Source organism: Cavia porcellus, unplaced genomic scaffold (genome assembly GCF_034190915.1).
Source record: "Cavia porcellus strain 051 isolate PalLab524CR breed Dunkin Hartley unplaced genomic scaffold, mCavPor4.1 scaffold_24, whole genome shotgun sequence".
NCBI classification, from domain to species: Eukaryota; Metazoa; Chordata; class Mammalia; order Rodentia; family Caviidae; genus Cavia; species Cavia porcellus.
The window spans coordinates 5963232-5986980 of NW_026947507.1; the positions used below are offsets into that span (position 1 = coordinate 5963232).

Sequence of the window (23749 nt, forward strand, 5' to 3'; positions counted from 1 at the left end):
ATATTGACTTAGTAACACAGACATCTCCTTATCACCTCTTCAGAATGACTGTACCATGTTTCTTGGAATTAAAGACAATCCTCCCTGAATTTCCTCATCTTTCTCAATTGTACAAGACAGTGTTCTTTCCTCCACTTAAGGTAGAGCATTTAATTATCTTTTTAATTCCATAAGAAAAAAAAAAACCTTGGTCCATAAAGTGGGCATTTTTAATTGCTGTAGTTTGGCCTACTATGCAACCTCAAACACCTCACACAACTGTTAAGCATCCCTCATGGGAGACTGCTTTTTATAAACTTTAATTAAGTCAGGAATTATAATTTGCACACAATTCCAGGAGAACTAACAAAACATAACTTCCATGAGTAAGTGTACTCCACCCATTTCTTCTGCTTCTTTTGACATCCTCATCCCTAGTTCTCAATTTATCTGATTTTTTTTTTCTATTTTTCAAGATTCAACTTAGGATTTAGAAGACCAAGATATCCATGGTTCTTCCCAATGTCACATTTTGCCTTTCTTTTCATATTCAAAAATGGACAGTAATATTTAATAATATTTTATTACAAAAAAGAAAATATATTTTTGTAGGGCATCTCTTCCTCTCTCTATATATATATATTTATCTATATGACTGTGTACATTTTTCACGTAATCATCAGGTAAATTACACACTACTGTGTATCATGTAAGTAATCCTGGAATTTTAGGGTGCAGCTTAATTGTTGAGAGACTTATATTTAGATGTTGCACAACACATCTTAACTCTTTATCAGTGAGAATCCATGTGTATCGCTTAGTCTATCCAGAAAATTGCAGTTCTTCTCAAAAGAGGGGATTTAGAATCTACCACCATGATCAGAGCTACATTCTGTTCATTACTACATAGTGATAAATGAGGAGAGAAGCTGTGTGCAATCTGTACAAGAATTTCATAAGAGAATAAAATGTATAGTTCTTAAAGATGGTGTTTTTAAAAGAACTGCACAAGCGAAGACTTTAATTTAGCAATTAGGGATCCAATGTGAGACACAGGCATTCCAGAGATACCTAGAATATGTTAGACGAGAAGCAAATTCCGCAGACCAGAGTAATAGTAGTAGACCAAAGAAACTGAGGAAGTTTCTTTGGAATATGATACACAAGTCAAGCTAAGAAGACTGTTAGATGGATTTTAGGGGAGGTGAGACCAGCATAAAAGTCAAAGGTAGTTCTAGGATCTTGAAGTGAGCACCTGGCTGCACAGTGCTACCACTGACAGAAAGTCAGGACCAGCAACAGGTGTGGAGCGGGTGGGAAAAGAGTAGAGGGTTGGTTTGGGCTTGAAGAGATTTGGATGCTTAACTGAAAGCAAAACCGGTGTCTAATTGTTAATGAAAAGTAGATTAATTTAAATTTTTACCTGTTTAAATAATGTATACAGTATGTTTTCTATATAAAATATAAAGTACAGTAATAAAGAAAATACCCATAAAACATTACAATCCAAGAAATAAACATCTACTTAAGGGCCTCCATCTCCTTCATCTACTTCCTTTTCAGATGCAAATCTGAGTTTGATTTTCTTATTTTCTTTCACTTAAAAAATAACCATGCATTTAAATATGTATGTGGATATAAATATACATTAATTAATACTGCTAAATTGTGAGCATTAATATCACAAATTATGCAATATAGTTTCCTGGGGCTTACATTTTTTGTTAACACTTGGATTATTGAACTTTTTATTTTTCCTAAACAAGTATATGTAAAATGAAGTCTCATGAAGTTCCTGGTGTCTGTTCTTTAATTACTGATGAGAAAAACATTAAAACCATGAAGTAGATATTAAGCATCAAAGTAGAATGATCAGACATGACTTTAGAGTTATAGAGGGAAAGATAGAAATGTGCAGAAACAATATTCAAAGATGTGAAAACTCACAATGTTCCTATTAATGATAAACATAAATCCATTGACCCACAAAACAGAAACTCAGATAGATTCTCAAAAAACCATGAATTAATAAATTTATTGATATTAGACACAGAGAATGATATAAAATTAATAGCAGTCATTTTAGGAGCATTAAGAAAAGCCAGATGCCAAGGAAAATTTTTCTTAAAAATACAATTTATATCTATCTATCTATCTAGTCTGCATTGCATATGAAAAATATTTTTTGATGTTACTACCTAATATAGTATGATATTCACACTGAATTTATATCATATTAGATTTTATAAGTAATTCAGGAGTGATTCAAATTATGCAGAAGGAGAGACTTGTATAGCCACAGATTTTTGTATTTATGCAGGTACTGGAACCAATATCCCATTGATACAGAAAAACCACAGTACCACAGAACTATGTATGTGGTAAGGTAATTTTGAAGAGCAAGATTTAAAAAAGAGAAAATGAGGTAAAAACTCTTCACTATCAATGGGCTTTCACTGAGTGAACTTCCAAAACATATTCTCTAATCAGAAAGAAAATTATCCCAAAAAAGGTAGCTGAGATTCATTTAGAAGGTGAACAATTGATATACTCACAAGCAAATCTAAATACTGTCTTTATGAAGAAAATTACTGTAATATTTATTGTCTAAATTCTTGGTTTTAAAAAGTCTGAGAAATAAAAATGAACTTCATTTAAACATCAAAAACAAAAAAAAAACAGAAAAAGATCATCAGACAGAATATTTTAAGTATCATACATATTTCAGAATAAAATCTATGATGTTCATCAACTTTAGACTTTATTAAAATACATTTAACAGGCAGCCAATAAGAAAATAGGAATATGTTTTAAAGTTCTCAAAATCTCTTTTTGTAACACTGATAGAAAATTTAATGAGAAAAAACTCAATCAATTAAAAAACACACAAGAAAAGGAAGGAAAAGAAATGTAAAAATAAACTGGAAAAGCACAATATAAAAGTAAGATTGTAGAAAAAATATAGCAAAAAAACTGTTACATAAAACAAATAAAAGAATATAAATGTTCCAAAACTTTGGAAATAAAATGTGGAAAATATCCACAGTGTAAAACTAACTGAAAGTTAGTGCAAAAATATATATGATTTGTGCTTATTAAAATATGCAATAGTGAATTCACCTAGTTTTACTAACAAGAATTGAAAAAGATATCTACAAATTATCATTATTTTAATTAACCTATTTATAGTACAGTCAGGTAAGAAGTAAGAAAGGATTGGAAATTTTGAAAAACAGAATTAACAGACTTAGTTTGTGGACATATAAACAACTTGTATTTATGTAACACTTGTATTAATCTTTAACACAGTTCGGTATACTCATCAACAAGATACTCATTGGATTTTAATGTATTTATTTACACCTTTCTCTTTAGGTGGTAGCCACGTGTTATCCTTGATCTGATGTTTGATCTGATCTTAGGATTCCCTCTATTCATTTATTATAAATAAATACTTAAAAAATATTTGTTTTAAACCACAGAACTTCAAATCCCAACTTTAGACATGATATTCTTGGGAAAAATAGCAAAACATTTTACCTTGAATCAAAGTGATATTTCTCAGTGTCAGAGAATGTTCCCAATCTTTCAATCTGAGATCATTGGTGACATTATTCAGCACTTTCAATTCTTTCTTTATTTCCTCTTCTATGTGTTCTTGTTCTTCTTTCAGAGACTTAATTTCTGCTGATGCATTGTATACATGCTCCTTCAATTTACTAATATCCTGCGAATAGTGGGCATTCACAATTTTTGTTATAATTATCAAATATATAATTTCAAGAAATCTTGTATTTTATAAAATCTTCAGATTTTATAAAACATATAATATTATAGAGATTCTATGGATAAAGAATACAAAAGTTAGGAAACTACTTTAAAATAGTAGTTCTTTGGCTGTGAAGCATTTCCTCTTTTAACTAAATATCCAAAATTTTGCAGGCTAAGCCAAAGCAATCTCCCCAAATCAGTTCAATGTATATGTGAGGGAGGTTTCTATTCCCAAATATTTTGCTGTCAAGTGATAAAAATTAGAACTTGTCATATGATTTTTCATTTATCTGAAGTGTTCTTTAGAGTATACATAAGTTGACAACATATTTCAATTCTTTAAATTTTCTGAATTTATACATTAAATTGTTTTCCAGCAATAACCAAAGTTTAATGTTCTAATTCTCAGTGATAGTGAATATCAAGGAAAATTTTTATATTCTAAAAAACCTCAGAGTAGCATACTGATTGCATTTTACTTTAAATTTCTGTCACTTTTATATGTAAAGTTTTATTATTATTTTCTGTTATCTATTATATACATATTTTATGTGTATTTATATACCAGCACACACACACATACAGAGTTTGTGAACAAGAGATAAGAGCACCATGTTCTGGAATATGATTTTATTTCATAATATATTAAGAATCTTACTTATTAAATATTTAAAGACAGGCTTATTTTCAATAATTTAGTGCAACTGTACTGAGTATATCTTTAAAATTTTAAGACTTTTTAAAACTTTCTTTTTTAGTAGTAGTATATATTAACTATACAAACTCATAAGTTTGATTATGGCATATTTAGAATGCATGTACCATACCTTGATCCTAAGGTTGATTTCATTGAAGTAACTAAAAATTGTTGCAAATGTGTCATTAGTTCCACATACATAGTAAAAGTTTGGAAACTGGCAAGTGATTTTTCTATTTAGAAACCTGAAATTGTCATTGAAAACTATACATGATGCTCACATTTGTAAAATTTCACTTGGAATTGTTGTTATTGGGTGGCACAAAATGGATTTTATGTTATCAAAATCCTATACCATATTGATACACACTTTCCACACTCTGCCAACAGTAGCACTGTTGGAAATACACATTGAACTTTCAGTCTTTCCTGTGAAAAACAGAGATGATACATTCTACCCATCATCCATACAGAGTATGGATTTTCTTCCTTTTCCTTTCAAATTAATGATTAGTCTATCCTTGAGAAGTAAAATGTTAATATTACTTACGGATCTTTTTTCCAAAGATAATTTACTGATTTTTCCTTTCATGTAACTCACTTATTCTCTCACTGGAAATTTGCCTTCCAATGGTTTTCTAATGTGGTTGGCACTATACCACTTAGAGTGGACTCAAAAATATTCTGTCATTTTTGCTGGACTTTGCACATTACCAAATCAGGAGTGCTTTTTTTCCATTTTGTCTATCTTCTTTCTTGCTTCTGATCTCATTTCTACATACTAGATCTTTTCTCTTCCAGTTAATCAAAATCTATTACAATTGGTATTGTATCTTCCTCTGCTTTTCACATCCCTCATCCCTATTCTTGATAGTATATTTTTGAAATAAACGTATTGTTATCAACAATGTGTGAAACATTGCCTTACATATTTTAGGAAATGAGAGAAAGGAATGAAATATTAAGGTTCTTGCTGAGATGAGATGTCCAACAAAATCATCATGGTTATAGAATGGTGCCATATCTTGGAACAACTTAAAATGACAAGAAGTAAAAATTCCAAAGTTTTAAATGACTGAATATCAAAAACTACAGAAATGAAGGATTCATTTACTTATTTAATCCACTTTTAGACAATAATTCCATTGGTTTTCATATGCTTTGATAAATTTAGAGATGTATTTTTGCTTATCGGCTTAAAAATCACTTTTGTAATGATGTTTTTATTAAAAAAAACTTTTTAAAGAATGGATCTATCTAAGATAGATTTCCTCCAATGATATTGGGATCATTTAACTAATGATTGAAATAGATCCTATATATTTTATTGTATGATCATTTTTACATGGGTAGTGAAATATTATTTATTTTCCATTCATTGAAAAGCAAATAGAATTACTCAACAATAGAATTGCAACTTAAAAACACAGTTTCTTAATTTCTTTCTCATAAGAGCAAGGTAAATCAGATCTTAATCAGAGCTGGTACAAAGTGCTGTAACACAGAAGTCATAAAGTTATAGCTCATGGACCAAGTTCAACTCACAGACTATTTCTATAAATAAATGGTTGTATCAAAACATCTTAATTTCTGTACATATTGTATATGTTTGATGCTTTCAAGTTAAATGTAGATGTGACAAATGTATGGTGCCCAAAGCCTAAAGTGCTTTTTTGTGGTCTGTTATAAAGACATTTTACTAAAAACTGGTCTAGAGTAAGTCTTGTTCTACTTGACAGTAATTTAAGGGACTATTTGCTCATTTTGCATTTTGATTTTGCTGAAACTTTTCCTTTGTTGTGATTCTCAATGACAATGATTGTCATAGTCTTCATAGAAACAGAAACTTTATTGTGTACATTATCCTATTATGGTAATATTGTAATCATACATTGCTGTCATACTATAATCTTAGGATGGTAATACATACATGTTATTCAAAATTTAATTGTTTAGTTTTAGCTGCTTGTATACATATGAACAGTCAAAACTCTTAAGAAAAACAAAATAATTCAAAGTTCAATTTTGTAAGATAGTCATGTAAATAAGATTTCCAGTCCTTTGGTGAAGAAATATTGATTCTATTGTGAAATTCACAAATATAAGGTGATTAGTTATACATATATGCTGAAATAATCTAAAAATTACACTTAACTTTAACAGTCTAAGAGGGCACTATAATGGCGTATATAAAATTAAGGTACCTTAAAGAACTCTACATGCATTGAAAAACAATTGCATTTTTTGCTAGGAATCTGGAAAAAGCACCACTAAAGGCACTTGAAACCTTTCACACAGCTTACCAGATGAGTCAGGGTAAATAGCACCGAGTTGAAATAGGGCTGGCATGCTTTGCTTTCCTAGACCACCCGAGGAGATAGAATCTGGATGGACTTAATTCCAGAAAGTGACCTTGCTGTACTAAAGTTCTTACCTCTTGTTGCTTCAGTGTAGTCTCTTGGACTTTTTTATTCAATGTTTCTATACTGAGCTGCAGATCAAGCAAGGTCGTGTTCAGACTTACTAAGGACTTGGAGATTTCATCTACCGCACTCTCATGTTCTTGGACTGAGGAAACTAAGTTATTTAGCTGCAGAAAAACACTGTTAAGTCTTTGATCAGTTGTCATGCTGAAATTTTGGAAGTTTTCTGAACCTATGAAACTGGCTTCTGCATCTGAAATGTCCTGGATTCTTCTCTCAATGTTGCTGATGTGTTCCAAAACAAATTCTTGAAATTTCATTGCATCTTCACTGCCATTTCCTTTTCCCAGACTTTGAGACATGGCACTTGCATGAGGTGAACCAACCGTGCAGTTCTTCATTTCCCTCTTCAGAAGATGAGCTGGATATTTAAGTAAATATGAATCAAGTCATGACTTATGTGCTTACATGCGTACATCAATCCATACTACTTCCACTTATTTCCTGCCATTATAACACGTTGAATACTATCATAAATTGAGTATTTACTTTAAACATATGACTGAATCACACTCAGTAGATCACGAAGTCTCCCTTTCACATTTTAGATTGCATTTTATTCCAGGGTTATGTGATATATGATCTATAAATTACTTTTAATGAAATGTTATAAATATTCATTAATATTATCTAATATGTTACACAAAAATAATTCAATAACCACACTGTATTTTATGTATTGCTTTACCAGATTTATTTTTTAAAAAATCCCTATTTCTAGTTTGCTTGTTTTCACAATATATTAGTCTTAGTGAATAATCTTAGCATAAATTATCTCCTGAAGAAAAATTCTATCCAACAGTGTTTGAGGAGCATACTGAACTGTTGATACATATTTCCATATGGGCATGTTTTCTAAGCCAGTTAGTTATCCTTCCAAAGTAATCTAAAGCAAAGTACTATATAGTTTCCAAAAAGAAAAAATTAATCCAAAATAATACACAATGAATAAAAAGTTAAACACCATTTTATTACTATATGTAGTGGGTAAAATTTCACAATTTTCTGTATCTCTATATTCATATTTATCATCTACACACATATATATATCTATATATATGCATGTTTTAGTCACAATTATTTAACAAAAATAACTTTATATAGTTTTTAAATATACACCAGAGTCTGTTAGTTTTCTATATGGTAGTACTGATGGTTTTTAGATGAGATAATACACATACACTCGTGAGTGCACACACACACACACACACAGACTTCCATTCTTAACTCAGGACACCTGTTACATGAGTGTGAGGACCAGGCTTAATGATTCTGGAATCCCGCACCACTCCTCACTATGTTTCTATGGGCAACGTACTTAAATTTGCCAGGTTTACATTTCCCCAGAGAGAAAGGTAATATTTACCTCAATAGTGATTTGCACCTGTGTGAAACAAAGCATGTAAATTCTCTACCAAATAAACTGACACAAATGCAAACTCTGTTCAACTATAAAGTGCCTATTCATGAAAGGTATTGTCTTAGTATAACGCCAATAGTAGTCACTACTTTTAGTTAAAGATGTGTCTCATGATCATAGCTAAATAATTATATTGAGAATAACTATTTAAAAAAAAATTTTTTTAAATAGGTACCGGGGATCAAACTCAGGACCGCCTGCTTGCAAGGCAGGTGCTTACGGCGCTGAGCTAAATTCCCAGCCCTGAGATTTTACTTGTTAAATTCCTTTAATATTAGCTTTTTAAAGTTAATAAACCATGAGTAATAACATGTTGATGTTATTTATAACAGTGATACCATTGTTTGTTTCTTTAACATCAAATAAAACTAATTTAGACTTTATTGCTTTTAACAAAATTTTCAACTCTTTATCTAATAGCTAGATGAACAGTGGCAGAGCACTTATCTTCCAAAATTCATTTATTTAATTGTCATTGGATGGATCATATTTTGTGAAATCATTACTTCATACATGGAAGCAGACAATATTTTAGAACCAATGCAAATACCTAAATAGAAAGTTATATTGATTCTACAGATCACGTTTACTTCTTCATGTGGGTAGTATCTTTTTGTATCCAAAATTTATATTTTATTGCAAAGGTTTTTTTTTTTAATGTCTTTTGGAGACAGAGTTTTAGGTTTGTCTTGAACACAGTATGTATCCCAATCCTCAAATTCACAGAAATTCTCCTGGCTCAGCCTTGTGAGTACTGGGATTATAGGTTTGTATTCCACATCTGACCCTGAGTGGAGTAGAAATTTTTACATGTCAGCTTTAGACTGTATCCTCTTGTCCCAGACAACATTATATTGTAATGCTCTGGCATGAACTCAATAGTGTCTTTAAGAAAATATATATGGAGTAAATCATATATTTAAGCATATGGGGTAAATCATATAATTAAGAAAATATCTTTCAACAGGAAGCATGTTAAATTTAATTAGCTACTCCATGAAATATTTTATTTCATCCATCAATTCATAATTCCTAAACAGAGTAACCTCTACAATTTTAGTAATATATTTTGTCCATATTTGTAGATTTTTAGTATCAGGTGGAGACATATTGCATTTGGGGTCATTTTTGAAAAATATTCTGACCTACAGGTTACTAACTAGATAATCATTGTTCATTATGAATGAGTGACTGACACTGTGAATTGTTTTCTAAATTCTGTGAATTTAGTACTGATGTGAAACTGAAATACTTTTAGTCAATCTTAGTAGGGTAGTTTTAGGAAACTAGTATAGAGCTAATAACTTCAACCAAAGATGCATCTTTCAGTTATGCACTTTGAATTTCAGATAACATACACAGAGAACACAGAGAAAACATTCACTCAACAGGAAGTTCATTCATTTCAGGTACATCAGGACCTTTTATGTTAAATGGCACATTTTGTTTGCTTGTAGGTTTGGTTGTTGTGAATGCATTGTGTTTTCATAGTTGAATTTTTGTTTGTGGTTGTTTTTAATGACTGCTATGGATTTTTTCACATGGAAATATATTTTCTGGATAAAATCATGACAACACCATTTGGGATTTTTGAGTTTTAGGCTGGTTGCTTGGTTGTAGTTGCTTTTAAATTGGAAAACTATATTTTTTAATAAAAATTCAATTACACTGGGAGACAATAAACTATGGAGTTTAAGATATAGAATTTATAGAGGACAACTATAGCTCTGTTACCGAGGAGTCTGTTTCATTGTGTCCATAATGAGGGTAGTTATAGAGTGTGCTTATATGCTAAATATAACAGTATATTAAGATAATCTGTGGAAAGTTTATAGCCCAATGTCTGGTCAAAGAAATTAGTAAAAAAAAATAGCTACTCTTATGTTTCCATTTTTATTTTTTTCTGGGTGGAATTTTGGCTCTATCTTGGAATTCCTCCTTAGATTGTCCCTTAACAGGAAATTGAGTTTGTATTTAGGAGCATTTTATTGTTAGGCTAATTAGTATGCAGTTAGAATTGCATTTTATTCAAAGCCTATACCTTGATAGAACATATGACCAGGCACTTTGTCAGCCACAGAGAAGAGGAGAGTGGTAAGAGATATAAACTAAATTGCCAATCAAAATCCATCAAACACATAAAATGTTTTACATAGGAAAATGATGTTTAAATATTGTTAAGGTATATAGTCCCACCCTTATTTAGATCTTCAAATTCATCTCCACACTCCCCCAAAAATATATCTGTAGAGAAAATCATATTGCCATTAATGCAATCCATATTTTTCCTTGGAAAGGTGCTTTAATCTTATTTTTAGAGGTTTTAAATAAAAGCCATGAAACATGTAGTTATGTAAACTGTATAAGCATTAAATGATACATTATTTTAAAATGAAAAATTTTTTCTACTCTCAACAATAGACATAGAAGATCTACACGTTAAGCTTGTTTTTATACTATATGCATTGCTAACGTATGTTATTCTGTCTTGTTTTGTTTTCACATTGGGCAAGAATACTTATCGTAAATTTGGGGTCCGTCCTTAGAAAGATTATAGGACTTTACAGGATGAGGTATTTTTTAAATAGTCCAAATTGTTCTATATGACTTTCATATATTATTTGTCTTACTCTCTGCTGTTTTGCCTAGTTTTTAGTGTACCTGCTGCTGAAACAAGTACTATTTTGCCTACTTTTAAAAGTCTATTTCTTTCCACTTAACACTTCTGAAACTATTTCTTATATTAATAAATCTGAGGGACACATTGTATCCAAAAACTGCTTCCTGAATCTACTATCTATATCAAACTGAAAGCCACTTGAGATCTAGAGTACTGTACCTGCCACTATGCTGATGACAGGTATCAGGACGACAAACACCAGGAGATACAGGGCGATGAGTGCAGCTTTGAAGGACTTCAGCTTCTCTTGGAGGCCGTTTTTAGGATCTAAAGAAAAAAGTCCCAACATATTGTTAGAATTTTGTAATTGTCACTTATTTTCTTACTATCAATCCTATTAGAATTAAAAAATGAATAAAATCCTTACTTACAAAGTAGGAAGCCAAACGTAGGCGCAGAAAAAGCTGATACAGATCTCATTGTGAACATTTGATGTGTTTTTCCATTCACTAAATTTCCTTGAGTTCTGCTGGTAAATTTTAATATTGACACTGATATATGCGAGCATACATTGTACTTTTCCTATGTATATTATGTGGCAGTATATTTTAGGTTAAATAAAATTCTCCAAGCAATTGTAATTTTTTTCATATTTTAATGAGAGTAATGTTTATTTTTAATGACTTAAGCAAAGTTAATTTTCTTTTCAAGTTCAATCTTAATAGGTTTATATTCATATACTTCTTATGCTTTGAATACAAAATAAAAATGAGTTTTAAATGGAATAAACAAAATGATTTGTAATTACTAAGCTTCAGTGTAGATCACTGAAGCCTATCCTTGGGATATTTTAGATCATATTAAAGTAACAATAATCTTTTAGCTTTATTCTAAATTTAGTCTTAAATGGAACAGTGATTCATAAAATGGAATGTTAATTGTGGGAGAAGTGCATTGAGATAGAGGCAAACAGTTGCAGAAGATTTTTCTCTAAGTAAAAGAACAAAATGTTCATTAGAAATTTTTCCCTCTGGTTACTTATCTTATTGTTCAAGAAAAAAGAAGTAACATTTGCTCTCTGTTTGCAAACATGTAAACTAAAAGCAATATATAAGATATTGCTCTATGACATTGTATGAGTTATTGTCAGAAAACAATCTCAAAAGCAGAGTAAAGAAAAAAGGAAAGAAAGAGGAAGAAAAGACTTAAGAAATAAAGAAAAATAACCCATGACACAAGCAAGACGGGCCATTGCATCTTTCAAGATGGCTAACCCTGGAGCCTGTGTGTGGTCTTTCTTACTTTTAATTAATCATCACAAATTCTTCATATTCTACCTAATATCTTACAAAATTTGCCATTGCCTCCATCCTTTCTTGACATTCATTCATTATCTATATCAGCTTTTGCTTTATCGTTTTTCATGGGCATCACATTGATATCACAACCTCCCATCCATCTTTTACACAACACACAAGATCTATCTGGGTTCTCTATTCCAGTCTTGGCTTTGTGGGAATGCACATGTAATCCCTGAAAAACTTTATGTGTGTTGCTTCTGCTAACTGAGATAGCTTTCTAATCCCCTTCTTTCCACTCATGCCCTTGGATACAGGTATTTATCCTTCCAACCTTGGTAACATTGTAAGAAATCCTTTCCTGTCACCTTAACCAAGTCTATCTAGTTAAAGCTGAATATTGTTTGTTTTGAGTTCCCACTATACTCTGTTGAAATTTATTATGGGAAGAAATATGTGTCTCTCCAAAATATGTTTATGCACTAACCCCAATTACCTATGAAAATGTTCTTGATTGGAAATAGGAGCTTTGTACTGTACTCAAATTAAACTGGTATCATACTGGATTAGGGTCAGCCCTAATCTAATGATTGGAGTCTTCCCAGAAAAATTACACAGGAAGAAATAACAAAGAAGTCAGCACAGATTAGAGTGATGAAGCCACATACAAGGCACACCATGAAGTGCCAGGACCTGCTAGACTCTACAAAATGTGAAAACATTCTTTCCTACAGCTATTGGAAGGGCTGGTGGTCCTTTGTACACTTTGGTTTCAGAATTTTAGAACTCATAACTATGGTATATATTCATTCACTTATTTATTGATTCATTGACTACAGTGCTGGAGATTGACCCCCAGGCCCTTGCACTAAGCTACATGACCCTTGCCCTCTAATTCTGAGATAGGATTTGTTCAGTTGTTAAATTGCTCACCTTGATTAATCCTGTTGTTCTCAAATATATAATTTGTTGTTTTTTTTACAGTAACCCTAGAAAACTAAATAAGCACCCACCACTCCTGACCACACTATCCCCCATCTACTTACTGGGAGGAAGCAGTGCCGTCATTGAACGAGCATCAAATTTCACAGAATCTGAATAGATATCAAGCTCTTCCTGGTGATCAAGAAAGATGTTCCGTGACTCCATAATGCTGTCAAACACAGAATAAAACATAATATGACCACATTAAATGCCCAGGGCTCTACATAATGCTCGAAATTGAACTGTGTAATCAAAATTATATTCCAGCAAAGAAAAATATACAGCTAATTATTTAAATTTATACATACATCATTTGTGGTAAGACATTACATTTATTTGATAGTTTTAGTTTTAACGTAAAAATATTTACCAGAAACCTACTTTTATGCAAAAATGTGAGAAAAAGTAGCTTTGTAAAATAAAAATTCATTATTTCAAATGACAGAAAATTACCATATAGCAGATAAGAAAAAAGGTAATTTCTTCAAAGGAAGAAATAGTTATGCAGACTTGAAACAACTATTTTCTGTGATCTTTTATCAGAAGTTGAGGATTAAATTAATTAAGATTAATTCCAGAAGCCAACTTTTCCTTGCTAAGGGTTTTATTCATGAGTTTAGAGACTAAACTCTAGCCATTAGGTTGAGGTTCATAGGAAAAGAACCTGTCTTAGTTTCCTTTCTCTTGTTGAGATAAAATATCTGACATCCAAAGTGAAGCAAGGAAAGGTTATTTAGTTTACAGTTTTTGGAGGTTTCAGTCCATATTCAGCAGGCTCCAATGCAGGGTAGCATGGCTGAGGGGCAGCCATTCATAATGGCCACAAATGACAAGGAGAAAGCACACCTACTTCCTTGCCCTATGTTGTATGTTGGCTCCGCCCCTAGGTGGGTGCAGCACTCACACCTCCAATCCCAGTGCTGGACAATGAACCAATCACAAAAGCAGGATTCAGTTGCCTCCATGACTGAATGAGGTTTTTGGGGGAAATTTAAACAAACCAAAACAGAACCTATCCCTCTCTTTTCTTCCTTCCTTTTCTCCTTTCTTCTTTCCTTCCTTCCCTTCCAGCCCTCTTTTTCTTTTGTTTTTTTGACTTTTTTCTTCATAAGTATAATCAGTATTCTGTGACACTATCTATAACTATCTATGTTACCATGTGTCAGAGCATGAAGGGTTTCATGCTCAGCATTTCTAATATTTGTGGAGAAAGGGCAGTGGTCAAGAATTTGTAATTCTTCCTGAATGAGTACTAAGTTACAGTTAGATGAGAGCAAGAAGTTCTGATGTACTATATAGCACAGTAGGGTAATTGCAGTTAACAGTAAAGTGCTACACATTTCAAAAAGTCATGATAAAAGACCATGAAATTTTCATCATAAAGAAATAACAAATGAGGAGGTGGATTATTTAACCTGATTTTTAAAATTTTTAGTTTACTTTTACAAGTGTGTAGTACATAATGTTTATATTCTTTGTGAGAACTTGGTACTATACATGTAGATAGTCTATCTTCATTTTTGTTTTATACTCTGTATCTTCTGCCCCCCTTTACCTATCCTTTGATCTCATTCCTTTATTGTGTGTACACATTTCAATACATACTGCCTACAATCATTGTGTGGAGTTGATAACTGTGCATTATACATAACAGTTCCTTTTAATCAACTTGCTTTTGTTGTCATACAATGTATATTCACAGTATATAAAAACATTGTGTTATATACCACTAGTGTGTACAGTTTCTATTTTTATGTACAAATGAAAATGAATTTTAATCAGGGCTGGGAATGTAGCTAAGCAGTAGACTGTTCATGGGGCACATAGGAAGCTTTGGATTAAGTCTCTAGCACTGCATACATATGCACATACATATGTACGTACAAGTAGCATATATATATAAGTTTAAGTTAAAAATTAAAAATAAATATATCAATTAAGAATTGATATATCATATATGAATTTCTCTTTTCTTGTTTTTGTTTTTGTTTATAGTGCTGGGATGTAATGAAGACCTCAAATACCTTATGCACATGCTCTAACATCTCCAACTCCTAAAGTTCTGCTTGAAAAATTAATAATGTTGATTGCAAATAAAACAAAAAAGAACTGACAGTTCTAATAATTGCTCAACAGATATTCTGCTGCTGATCTTAGGAGCACATTTAAAGAATATTTTCTGTGAAAAGAAAGTATGTAGTTTTTTCTTTTGCTTTGTTTTGGTTGTCAGGCACTATTCATTTTATTTGATTGATAATTTAGCATAAAGTCAGCACCTTCAGATCATTTATTTCCTCAAATGTTGAGTAGTGGATTTAGCACTGCACAGTTTTAATAGAGCACACTGGCAAATCCAGGACCCCAAAAGTAAATCCAAGCCAAAAATACAATTTTTCATACAAAAGATTGATCCTGCTTTGGGAAGAGACACTGACAATTAGAGATGTGACTCAATTTCTACCGACATATTTTTTCAAGTACAATAAGGAAATGGTTTATTTGGCTATTTGCTATGACAGTCTTTGAAACTACATTATCTGAAAATTGATTTCTACCAACCCTGTGTTGATCTGTCCAAGGACTGTGTTCTTTAAGTGATTTGATTTCTGTGGGTGAAGTGCATGGAGTAGTATAGCACTGGTACCTAAATTCTTCTCTTTTCTGAGACTGAGGCAAAGTAAAAATAATAAAGAAGCCAGGAATAATGACATGTCCCTAGAGACTCACATTCCTTTGAGGCGAGGAGAGGAGGATCGCTGGACCCCAAAAGTACAACACTAATCTTAGCAACACAGTGAGATTCCAACTCAAAAATAAAAATAATCTGAAAAAATTGGAAGAAATTAATTTGGACCATTCAGATCCAGTTTTTACTTCCACTTATTTCTTTTTAATCTACTCTATCATGAAATTTGGATAAGAGTTCTATCATACAAAGGGAATGAGCAAACAAGCAAACAATTTCTGAGGTAACTGTAATTTAGCTAAATTAACTTCAAACTATAATTCAAAGTAACTGAGGATATGTGGTAAAGTTTTTAACCATGAATTCAGTCAATAGAGAAGAGTCACAAAGACTGTGTCCACACTCAGCTGGTATATGACTAGAAATATTTTCCTTTCTGGCTGCCTGCTTTTCCCTTCTCCTGGCTTTGGTCCTCATATTTGAGATATTCTGACTATTTTCCCTTAAATGAAAAAGAAACGCTTTAGATTACTACTTCGTTCTCACCTACAAATGTTTATGCAAAAGAGGCGGACTCTTGAATCAGAAAACATCTCCAGACTGAACAACAGAAGGCCAGGAAAATGCCTGTTTGGTTCAAAATTATTTTACTACAGCACAGTAAGTACTTGTTAAATAAATGATTTGGTTTGCTTTCTGTAAGACATTAGTCTTGTATATTCCATTTGTTTTTGTCCATGAAATAAGATGGATCTTTGGGGAAAAAAAGGGGATGGGCAACTATTCTCCTTGTATTTTCAAGTTCACAAGCCTCTTTGAGAACTAGAGCCCTTCCGGTCTCCCAAATGTGGGTGAGGAGACAGGAAATGCACAGTTCCGTCAGCAACATTTCCTTTAGCGGTCTGACTGCTGACAGATTTTTATTTATTTTATTATTATTATTATTATTTTAAATCTGTACTGGGGATTGAATTCACGAACTTGCGTTTGCCAGGCAGGCCCTTATGCCCCTGAGGTAAATCCTAGGCCCAAGGTCTTTAATAAACATTCATTTTCATGAAAAAAAAATATCTTCATGCATTTCAGCAACAACATAGATTAATCAAATTTGGGGGGAGTATATTTCTCAGATGTCCTGTGATTGTTTATCTATCCATTCACCTAGAGAGAGCTGACCTTTATTAAACCTATATGACTGCTTCTTATACAACAAAACTTATATTTTAAAGAATCATTTTGTAGAATTTACTACAGTGCTCTATCCGTGCCTCAGTGAAGTGGCATAAATGTTATTTTTATCCACACATTACTGAGTCATTATACCAAATCATTTACCAAGGCATTATATATAACAAGAACTGTGCAAGTAAGCAGGAAGTTGAGATCAACGTGTGTAGAACACTCTCAGCGATTCAAAGATCTGAGACACTGTTAGAAAAAACAAATTGTAAATATCCTCCTGAACTGTGATATGCACAGCAGGCACAGGCATTAGACAAAAGGAAGTGATTAACTTTTGGTAGAAGCACAAAAAAGATATATTTTATCAGTGTTTTGAAAAATGAGCAGAAATTGGGGATGAGATTATTGGAGACTGAAAAACATGTTACAAAACATAAATCTATGAACAACATAGGGTTTCAAGTGGATTAGAGATGGGAGTACAGAGCCCAGCCACAGGCGGCAGGAGCTTCTAGCTAGAGGCATCTTATGCACTGATTTACTCTTTAATTTTTCTGATTACAGAAATTAATCTGGCTCTCCAGAACAAAATATTGAAATCACTATACAATTAAGGAAAAATTTGTCTGAAAGAACTATTAGCTATAGTGAACTGGATTAATACTACTAATATCACAAAATATATTATCTATTAAACATTTTGCTTTTTTCTTTTTTGCCTCAGAATACATTCAGTTTTGTCTTTCCTTAAGCTTCCAAGTTTTGATCTACCTTTATTTCAGTTTATGATGGGGGTGATCAGTGGTTTGCATATTACTCTATTTTGAACTCTGATAGTTTGGGGCAGACTTATTAAACATATTTGGTCTACATAGCACCATAGATAGGTATAGGGGACTAGAAGGAAAATAAACACCAAAATCTACTGAGTTGAATGATGAAGGAAAAATAATCCCTCTGACTTCTCTATAATACATTATTTCTGATTGTTTTCTGATGGAAGACAGAGCAAGGATTAGTTCATTACAAACTACATGATATATTGGCATATTTTTTTCCAGAATAAAACTACATTAATCATAAAGAGCAGTGTCATAGGCTTGCTCAGTTTCTTGTTACTTTTCTTACTTTCTCCATATTCTTTCTGGGATCTGATGTGACGTCAATGGCTTGAAACGCTTTCTGTATGCCAAGTGATCGAATATAACCATCTTAGCTTTCATGTTACACAATCAGATGTTTTTAAATAACAGAACTGGAGACTGTGGTGCATTTTTCAAACCAAACTTCTCACTTGCCCCAGGATTTTTTGATCTCGGTATATCATCTATTTATTATTATAACCAATTATTATCATCATCTACTTATTGTGTAGTGAGTGGGGAATGCATGACACAGCTGTGCATACTGGAAGAAGAGGTAGGAGCTCACAAACAGTTGCTTAAATGAGATGCCATATCTTTCTTGGAGGCTACTCTCAGCTGTAAGACCCACGTCTGAATAAACAGTGACTCCTGACTTCTTTGAATTCATTCCTTACCCAGCTGTCTTGAGTTCTGGATTTTAGCTCATTTTTATTTGACCCAGCCTAGAATCTTGAGTGGAAGCAATAAGATAAGAGCATTACAAGACAGAAAAAAATTAAAAGAATTGATAAATAAGTATCAAAGCATACTGCTTCAACAGACAATATGCAAAAAAAAAATGGAAACAGTAATGTGTACATTTTCAAGGAAAAACACTCAAAACACTGAAAATCAAGAACAAACATACTTAGTGTATGGGCAAAAGAAGATGAATGGGCACTGAAGACATAGAAGAACCATTAAAATAATCTTGGCAGCAGACTAAGAAACAGTCAGGTTCGTGGAGAAGAAAAAGAATTAGAAGGCATAATGGGCATCTGTAATATGCATGTGGATTTGAGCTGAGTTGCCCATATGATGAAGCAGTAGAAAGCTATTAGAAGATCAATAAATAGTAAATATGTAAACATGAACAGCCTTGTATGTATGTATTCATGAAATCTGTTTAAGTTTCTGGTTCTTACTTGGAGATACTGTGCTGATAATTGCTCTGAGACAGACAGTGAGCAGAATTCCATTTTTTTTTTCAGAGTGTTCTCCTTCTCTTCTCATCATCTTACTACCAGAATGAGCCAGGGACTAATTCTTGCCTTCTCTCTATCGGATTCTTTGATGATCTCACCAGCTTTGCTGCTTTAAACACAATCTACGAGGGTGATGGCTCTCACTATTTTATCTCTTGCATGGACCTCTCTTCTGAACCCCAAACTCACATGCACAAGTGCTTAACAGGAGCACTCACATTTCTCTTCTGCCCAAACTTAATGGTCTCCTTTGTCCTTTAGCTTCATTTGTCTACATATCCAATCACTCATCACATTCTGGAGGTTTAGTTTGCAAACACAATGCAGAAGCAGACTGTTCCTCATCCTTCCCCCAAGGCCATCCTGTTCCAGCCTCATCGTCTTCTCAGGTCTTACCTTTCTCCTATAATCTCTGCTTCATCCCCACACAGCTTCGAGAATGACTGTGTTCCACTGTCACACCTCTTCTCCCATTGCACAACACCCTGGATGGATTTCCAACACACTCAGCTCCTGACTAAAATCTCACCTTCAAGAAAGGAGACCTTTCTTTGAGCACGGTAGAGTAATTAAAATTGTGATCTACTCCTTTTGATTCCTGAAAATGCAAAGGAAAAACCAATTCCTGCTGACATCATGCAGTCCAACCACACACTCAAAATGATCACTTCTCTGACCTCAATGGTGATGGGAATCTCCCCTCACTAGTAAAGGAGTGATTCTGAGGTGGTGGGAGCCAATGGAGTGCCATTGATCCCAATTCATACTAACATCATCTAACTGAAAAAGAGCATCAGATCCCATGTGTTGAGTCCCCCAAACTGTCACCACTTTAGATGGTGACTTTAGATGTTAGTGACAAGTCCTAAGCATCTCACTCAAGCTTCTAACTGACCAGCTATAAAAGGGGTTCCTGTAACCTCTTTATTAGGTTGATTAATTTGCTTATGTTTCCCAGTTTATTGTAAAGGATATAAATGTCACACTTACATGGGTGGATGAGCAGAAGCATGGGGTGAGGCATGAGAGATGGGCCCCGCCCATCTCTGCAGGAGCCCCACCCCCATAAACCCCCTCACATTCAGCTAACTGGAAGCTCTCAGATATCTGTCCTTATGATTTTCTATGAAGGCTTCACTGCCTAAGCGTGACTGCTTATAAAATTCTTGGAGAAACCTAGGAAAGCCTGTCTGCTCAGAATCATCTTGGCCTGTCTGTGCAACATTCCTTCTTCCAAAGTATAGTACACATTAGGAGAGTCTCATGGCTCGCTGTCCTTTCATAAGTTATAATTTCTGTGGTTTGCAATGGGGAGAAAGGTATGAGCCAGGAGTCACAATTGAAAGCCAAAGTATATATGCTGGTTCATATCCTGGAGGCTGAAGTAAGAGAATTGCAAGTTAAAGCCACGCCTGAGATGCATAGCGAATTCAAGGCAGGCCTGTACTAATTAGTGAGACCTGTTTCAAAAAAAGTACATATGATAATGTGACCCTTCTTTACTTCCTTTCTGGCTAGATTTTCTCCTTAATAGGTATCACAATCTTATATAAAATAAATTTTCCCTATTGGTTTTATCTCACATATGTCTCCACACCCAGGTTAGAACGATGATGAAGAGTTTTCATCTCTTTGGGTCAGAGATCAGAGTCAGAACTTTTAGAAAGTGACCATTATATACATAATATTTCATTTTAAGATTAGAGAGATAAATAATACCCAAAATATTTAGCAAGATGACTAGATTTCATACCTTTGTTTATGTATCAAGCAAAGTTCAAAGTTTACTAATATGGAAATTCTTTTACACTTTGGAAAATAAAATATTTTTCTTTGAATTGTATGTAACTAGCAAACTGAAACAAAAAATATTTCACTCTGAATGTCCCCATTTTGTTTTGGGGAATTTATTATTAGAATATCATACTGACTCAGTTCTACTTTAGTTATTATAGTTATAATAACTATAATAATGCATTATTTATAACTATAAATAATGCTGTTGTGTTAACATAGGTGAGGCCTGTTATAAGCCAGTAAACAGTTCAGATCATTCAAATGTGCCTTTAGGTAACATTTCTAAAGTTAGAGAGAAACTTAGTTCACACAAGTTCACTTTTCCAATCAAATGTCAAATGATAGAGGATTGTGAAACCTTGTGGGTTGTATAATCTATTAAAAGCATGTTCTCATGAGAAGTGAAAAATATCTGCAATGTCAGCTTCTAAATAATAAGTTAAAAGTTTATAGAAATAACCATAGGAAAGTCACAGTAAAAGAATTTCAAAGCTAACAAGTCCTCTTTTCATGACAAAAATATCAGGACAATAATTAATAGGAAAAATAAAACTGTCATCTCACCATCCTAATATAAGAAAAATAACTTCACTTTTCACATGAAACTTGATTCTATACAGATAGATATATACTGCATAGTTAATGTCATAAAAATATTCATACTTGGTGTGGATATCCCCCAAAATTATATAATTTTTTTTCCCTACAAGTGATTTTTTTCAATTTTAGAATAATGAGCTACATGGTAAATAATCAAATATATGTATCATATTGGTATAGCTGTTTTGCTATAGTGAAGTTCTAATGTCCATGTTCTACCTGATATCAGTTTTGATCAACATTGTTACTGTATGTAGAAAAGGCATTAGTATTTTAATCTAAAAATCTAGTTTTGAATTTTGGCTATCTTTTGTCTAGCTGTGTGATCTTAGGCAAATGTTTTAACTTCTTTCAACTAGATTCTTAATGTATATGAAATATGATTACAACATCAACTCAATTACACTGTGTTTGAGAATGTACCCAAACTCAATGGTAGTTTGCACATTTAAATGTGTATGGAACTCTAGATTCACTCCCTAGCAGCAAAACAATAATATAAAGAATGACAATGAGAATTAAAAGTGTGTTTTTGTAAATCCCTTGGTACACAGAAAATTGTCTGTTAATGGGTAATCATTATTTTAAAATTTCAATTTTTCATACATGTGTTTTTCTTATTTTATCCTTGCTATAGTGCCGTCAGATATATAGTCCTATTTTCTTCATTTACAGTTTAGAAAACCAGGAGCAAAATACTAAAGTAACTAGCTAATGTCACCAGCTGGGAGTGGAGATTCTGGAATCTGATAGTAAGCAGGCAGTGTACTATTAGAATATTGACTCTTTTTTTTTTTTGTTTTTTTTTTTTTTTTGTCTTTTTCCTTTTTATCGGTACCAGGGATCGAACTCACGACTGCCTGCTTATAAGGCAGGCGCTTATGTCGCTGAGCTAAATCCCCAGCCCTAGAATATTGACTCTTAATCACCACACAAAGCATAATAATCTCAGTTCTGTGCCTTTGTTTTCACCATTATTTTCAAATGGCAATGACAAACACCAACCCCTCAGTTCATTCTGTATAAGTCTTACCTAGTTTTCAAGATGAAACTAAATTCTAACACCTCCACGTAGATCTTTTCTCTAACAATCCTGTCTGCTGTTGAAGTAATTTCAGCTCTCCTATACTTCCACGGTAGTTATTCATGGCACTTTATCACAGCATACCTGTTGGAGTCTATGCCTTAGATCAAGAACTCATGAAAATAGAAGCTTTCGTTTTTGCATCCATTCCCTACATCTACTTCAATGAACAGCTTACAGAGATACTCAGAATCTGTTTGCTACAGGGGCAGGTGAAGGTGATAAAAGCATTAACTTAAAGCCAGAAATACTATGTGAAAAGTAAGGAAAATAGAATAACTAAAATTAGTTAAATCATACTTGTAGTCAAGCCAATATTTTTATGAAAACATGCATGATTATATGACAAATATTTCTTGCCAGTTCAACTACAAAATTGAGCGTATTTCATGAATATTTATACCCATATATTCAGTTTTACGGTCAGCAAAACTTACCAAAATATCTTTACATAAGCAGTTAGAATAACCTAATAAAATTAGTAATAGTAGAAAACATTTTATTAGAAATTACTGATCATATTTACCATAATATTCCTCTCTGTCTCTTTCTCTATCACTCTCTCTCAGTAGACACATACAAACAATAGAAATAATTTTGAAAAATGACATTAAAGTAAACCTCTTTTACCTTGGAGTATAAAGCAGGCACACTGATTCATTCACTTCCTTCTCTTTGCAACTGAAATCTGAAATTGTATCTCATAGTATTTCAGCATCTGGTCCATGAAGAAAGGAAATGACATGCTTGTGTTGAAAATTTTTCTTAGCAATGTGTTTTAGTAGCATTTTCTACAACCCACAAGTTTGCAAAATCTAAATGTGCCCAACTCATTCCTCTTCCCATGTGGGACACTAAAAAATAAAATGAGAAGTTAAAAGGAAAAAGAAAAGGGTGTTGGAAAAGGGCACATAATTTATAGCAGAATGATCTTTGCCTTTTAGCTAATTAGCTAATTATGACTTATAACATTCAATAATTCCCCTAATCTCTTCTTTTGTATATAAGTTTGAGAGATGACTTCACATTTGAGTTTTT

At 32.7% G+C, this 23749-nt stretch overlaps 1 protein-coding gene across 4 annotated transcripts in view; it reads right to left on the minus strand.

Annotated features, from left to right (window-relative positions):
* Nucleotides 1–23495, minus strand: part of Msr1 (macrophage scavenger receptor 1) — a 63887-nt gene extending 40392 nt beyond the window's left edge. For 3 of the 4 annotated variants that reach the window (XM_005008599.4, XM_013151628.2, XM_013151629.3), the window contains exons 1-5: nucleotides 23342–23495; nucleotides 13315–13421; nucleotides 11190–11297; nucleotides 6882–7291; nucleotides 3520–3706 (exon numbers count right to left, since the gene is read on the minus strand). In XM_005008599.4, the coding sequence (XP_005008656.3) occupies nucleotides 3520–3706; nucleotides 6882–7291; nucleotides 11190–11297; nucleotides 13315–13417 (808 nt within the window). In that variant the 5' untranslated portion in view covers nucleotides 13418–13421; nucleotides 23342–23495. Of the gene's footprint in view, nucleotides 1–3519; nucleotides 3707–6881; nucleotides 7292–11189; nucleotides 11298–13314; nucleotides 13422–19626; nucleotides 19765–23341 lie in introns of those variants that run through there. The other variant, XM_063234598.1, reaches the window with a different exon arrangement.
* Nucleotides 23496–23749: the final 254 nt, after the last annotated feature.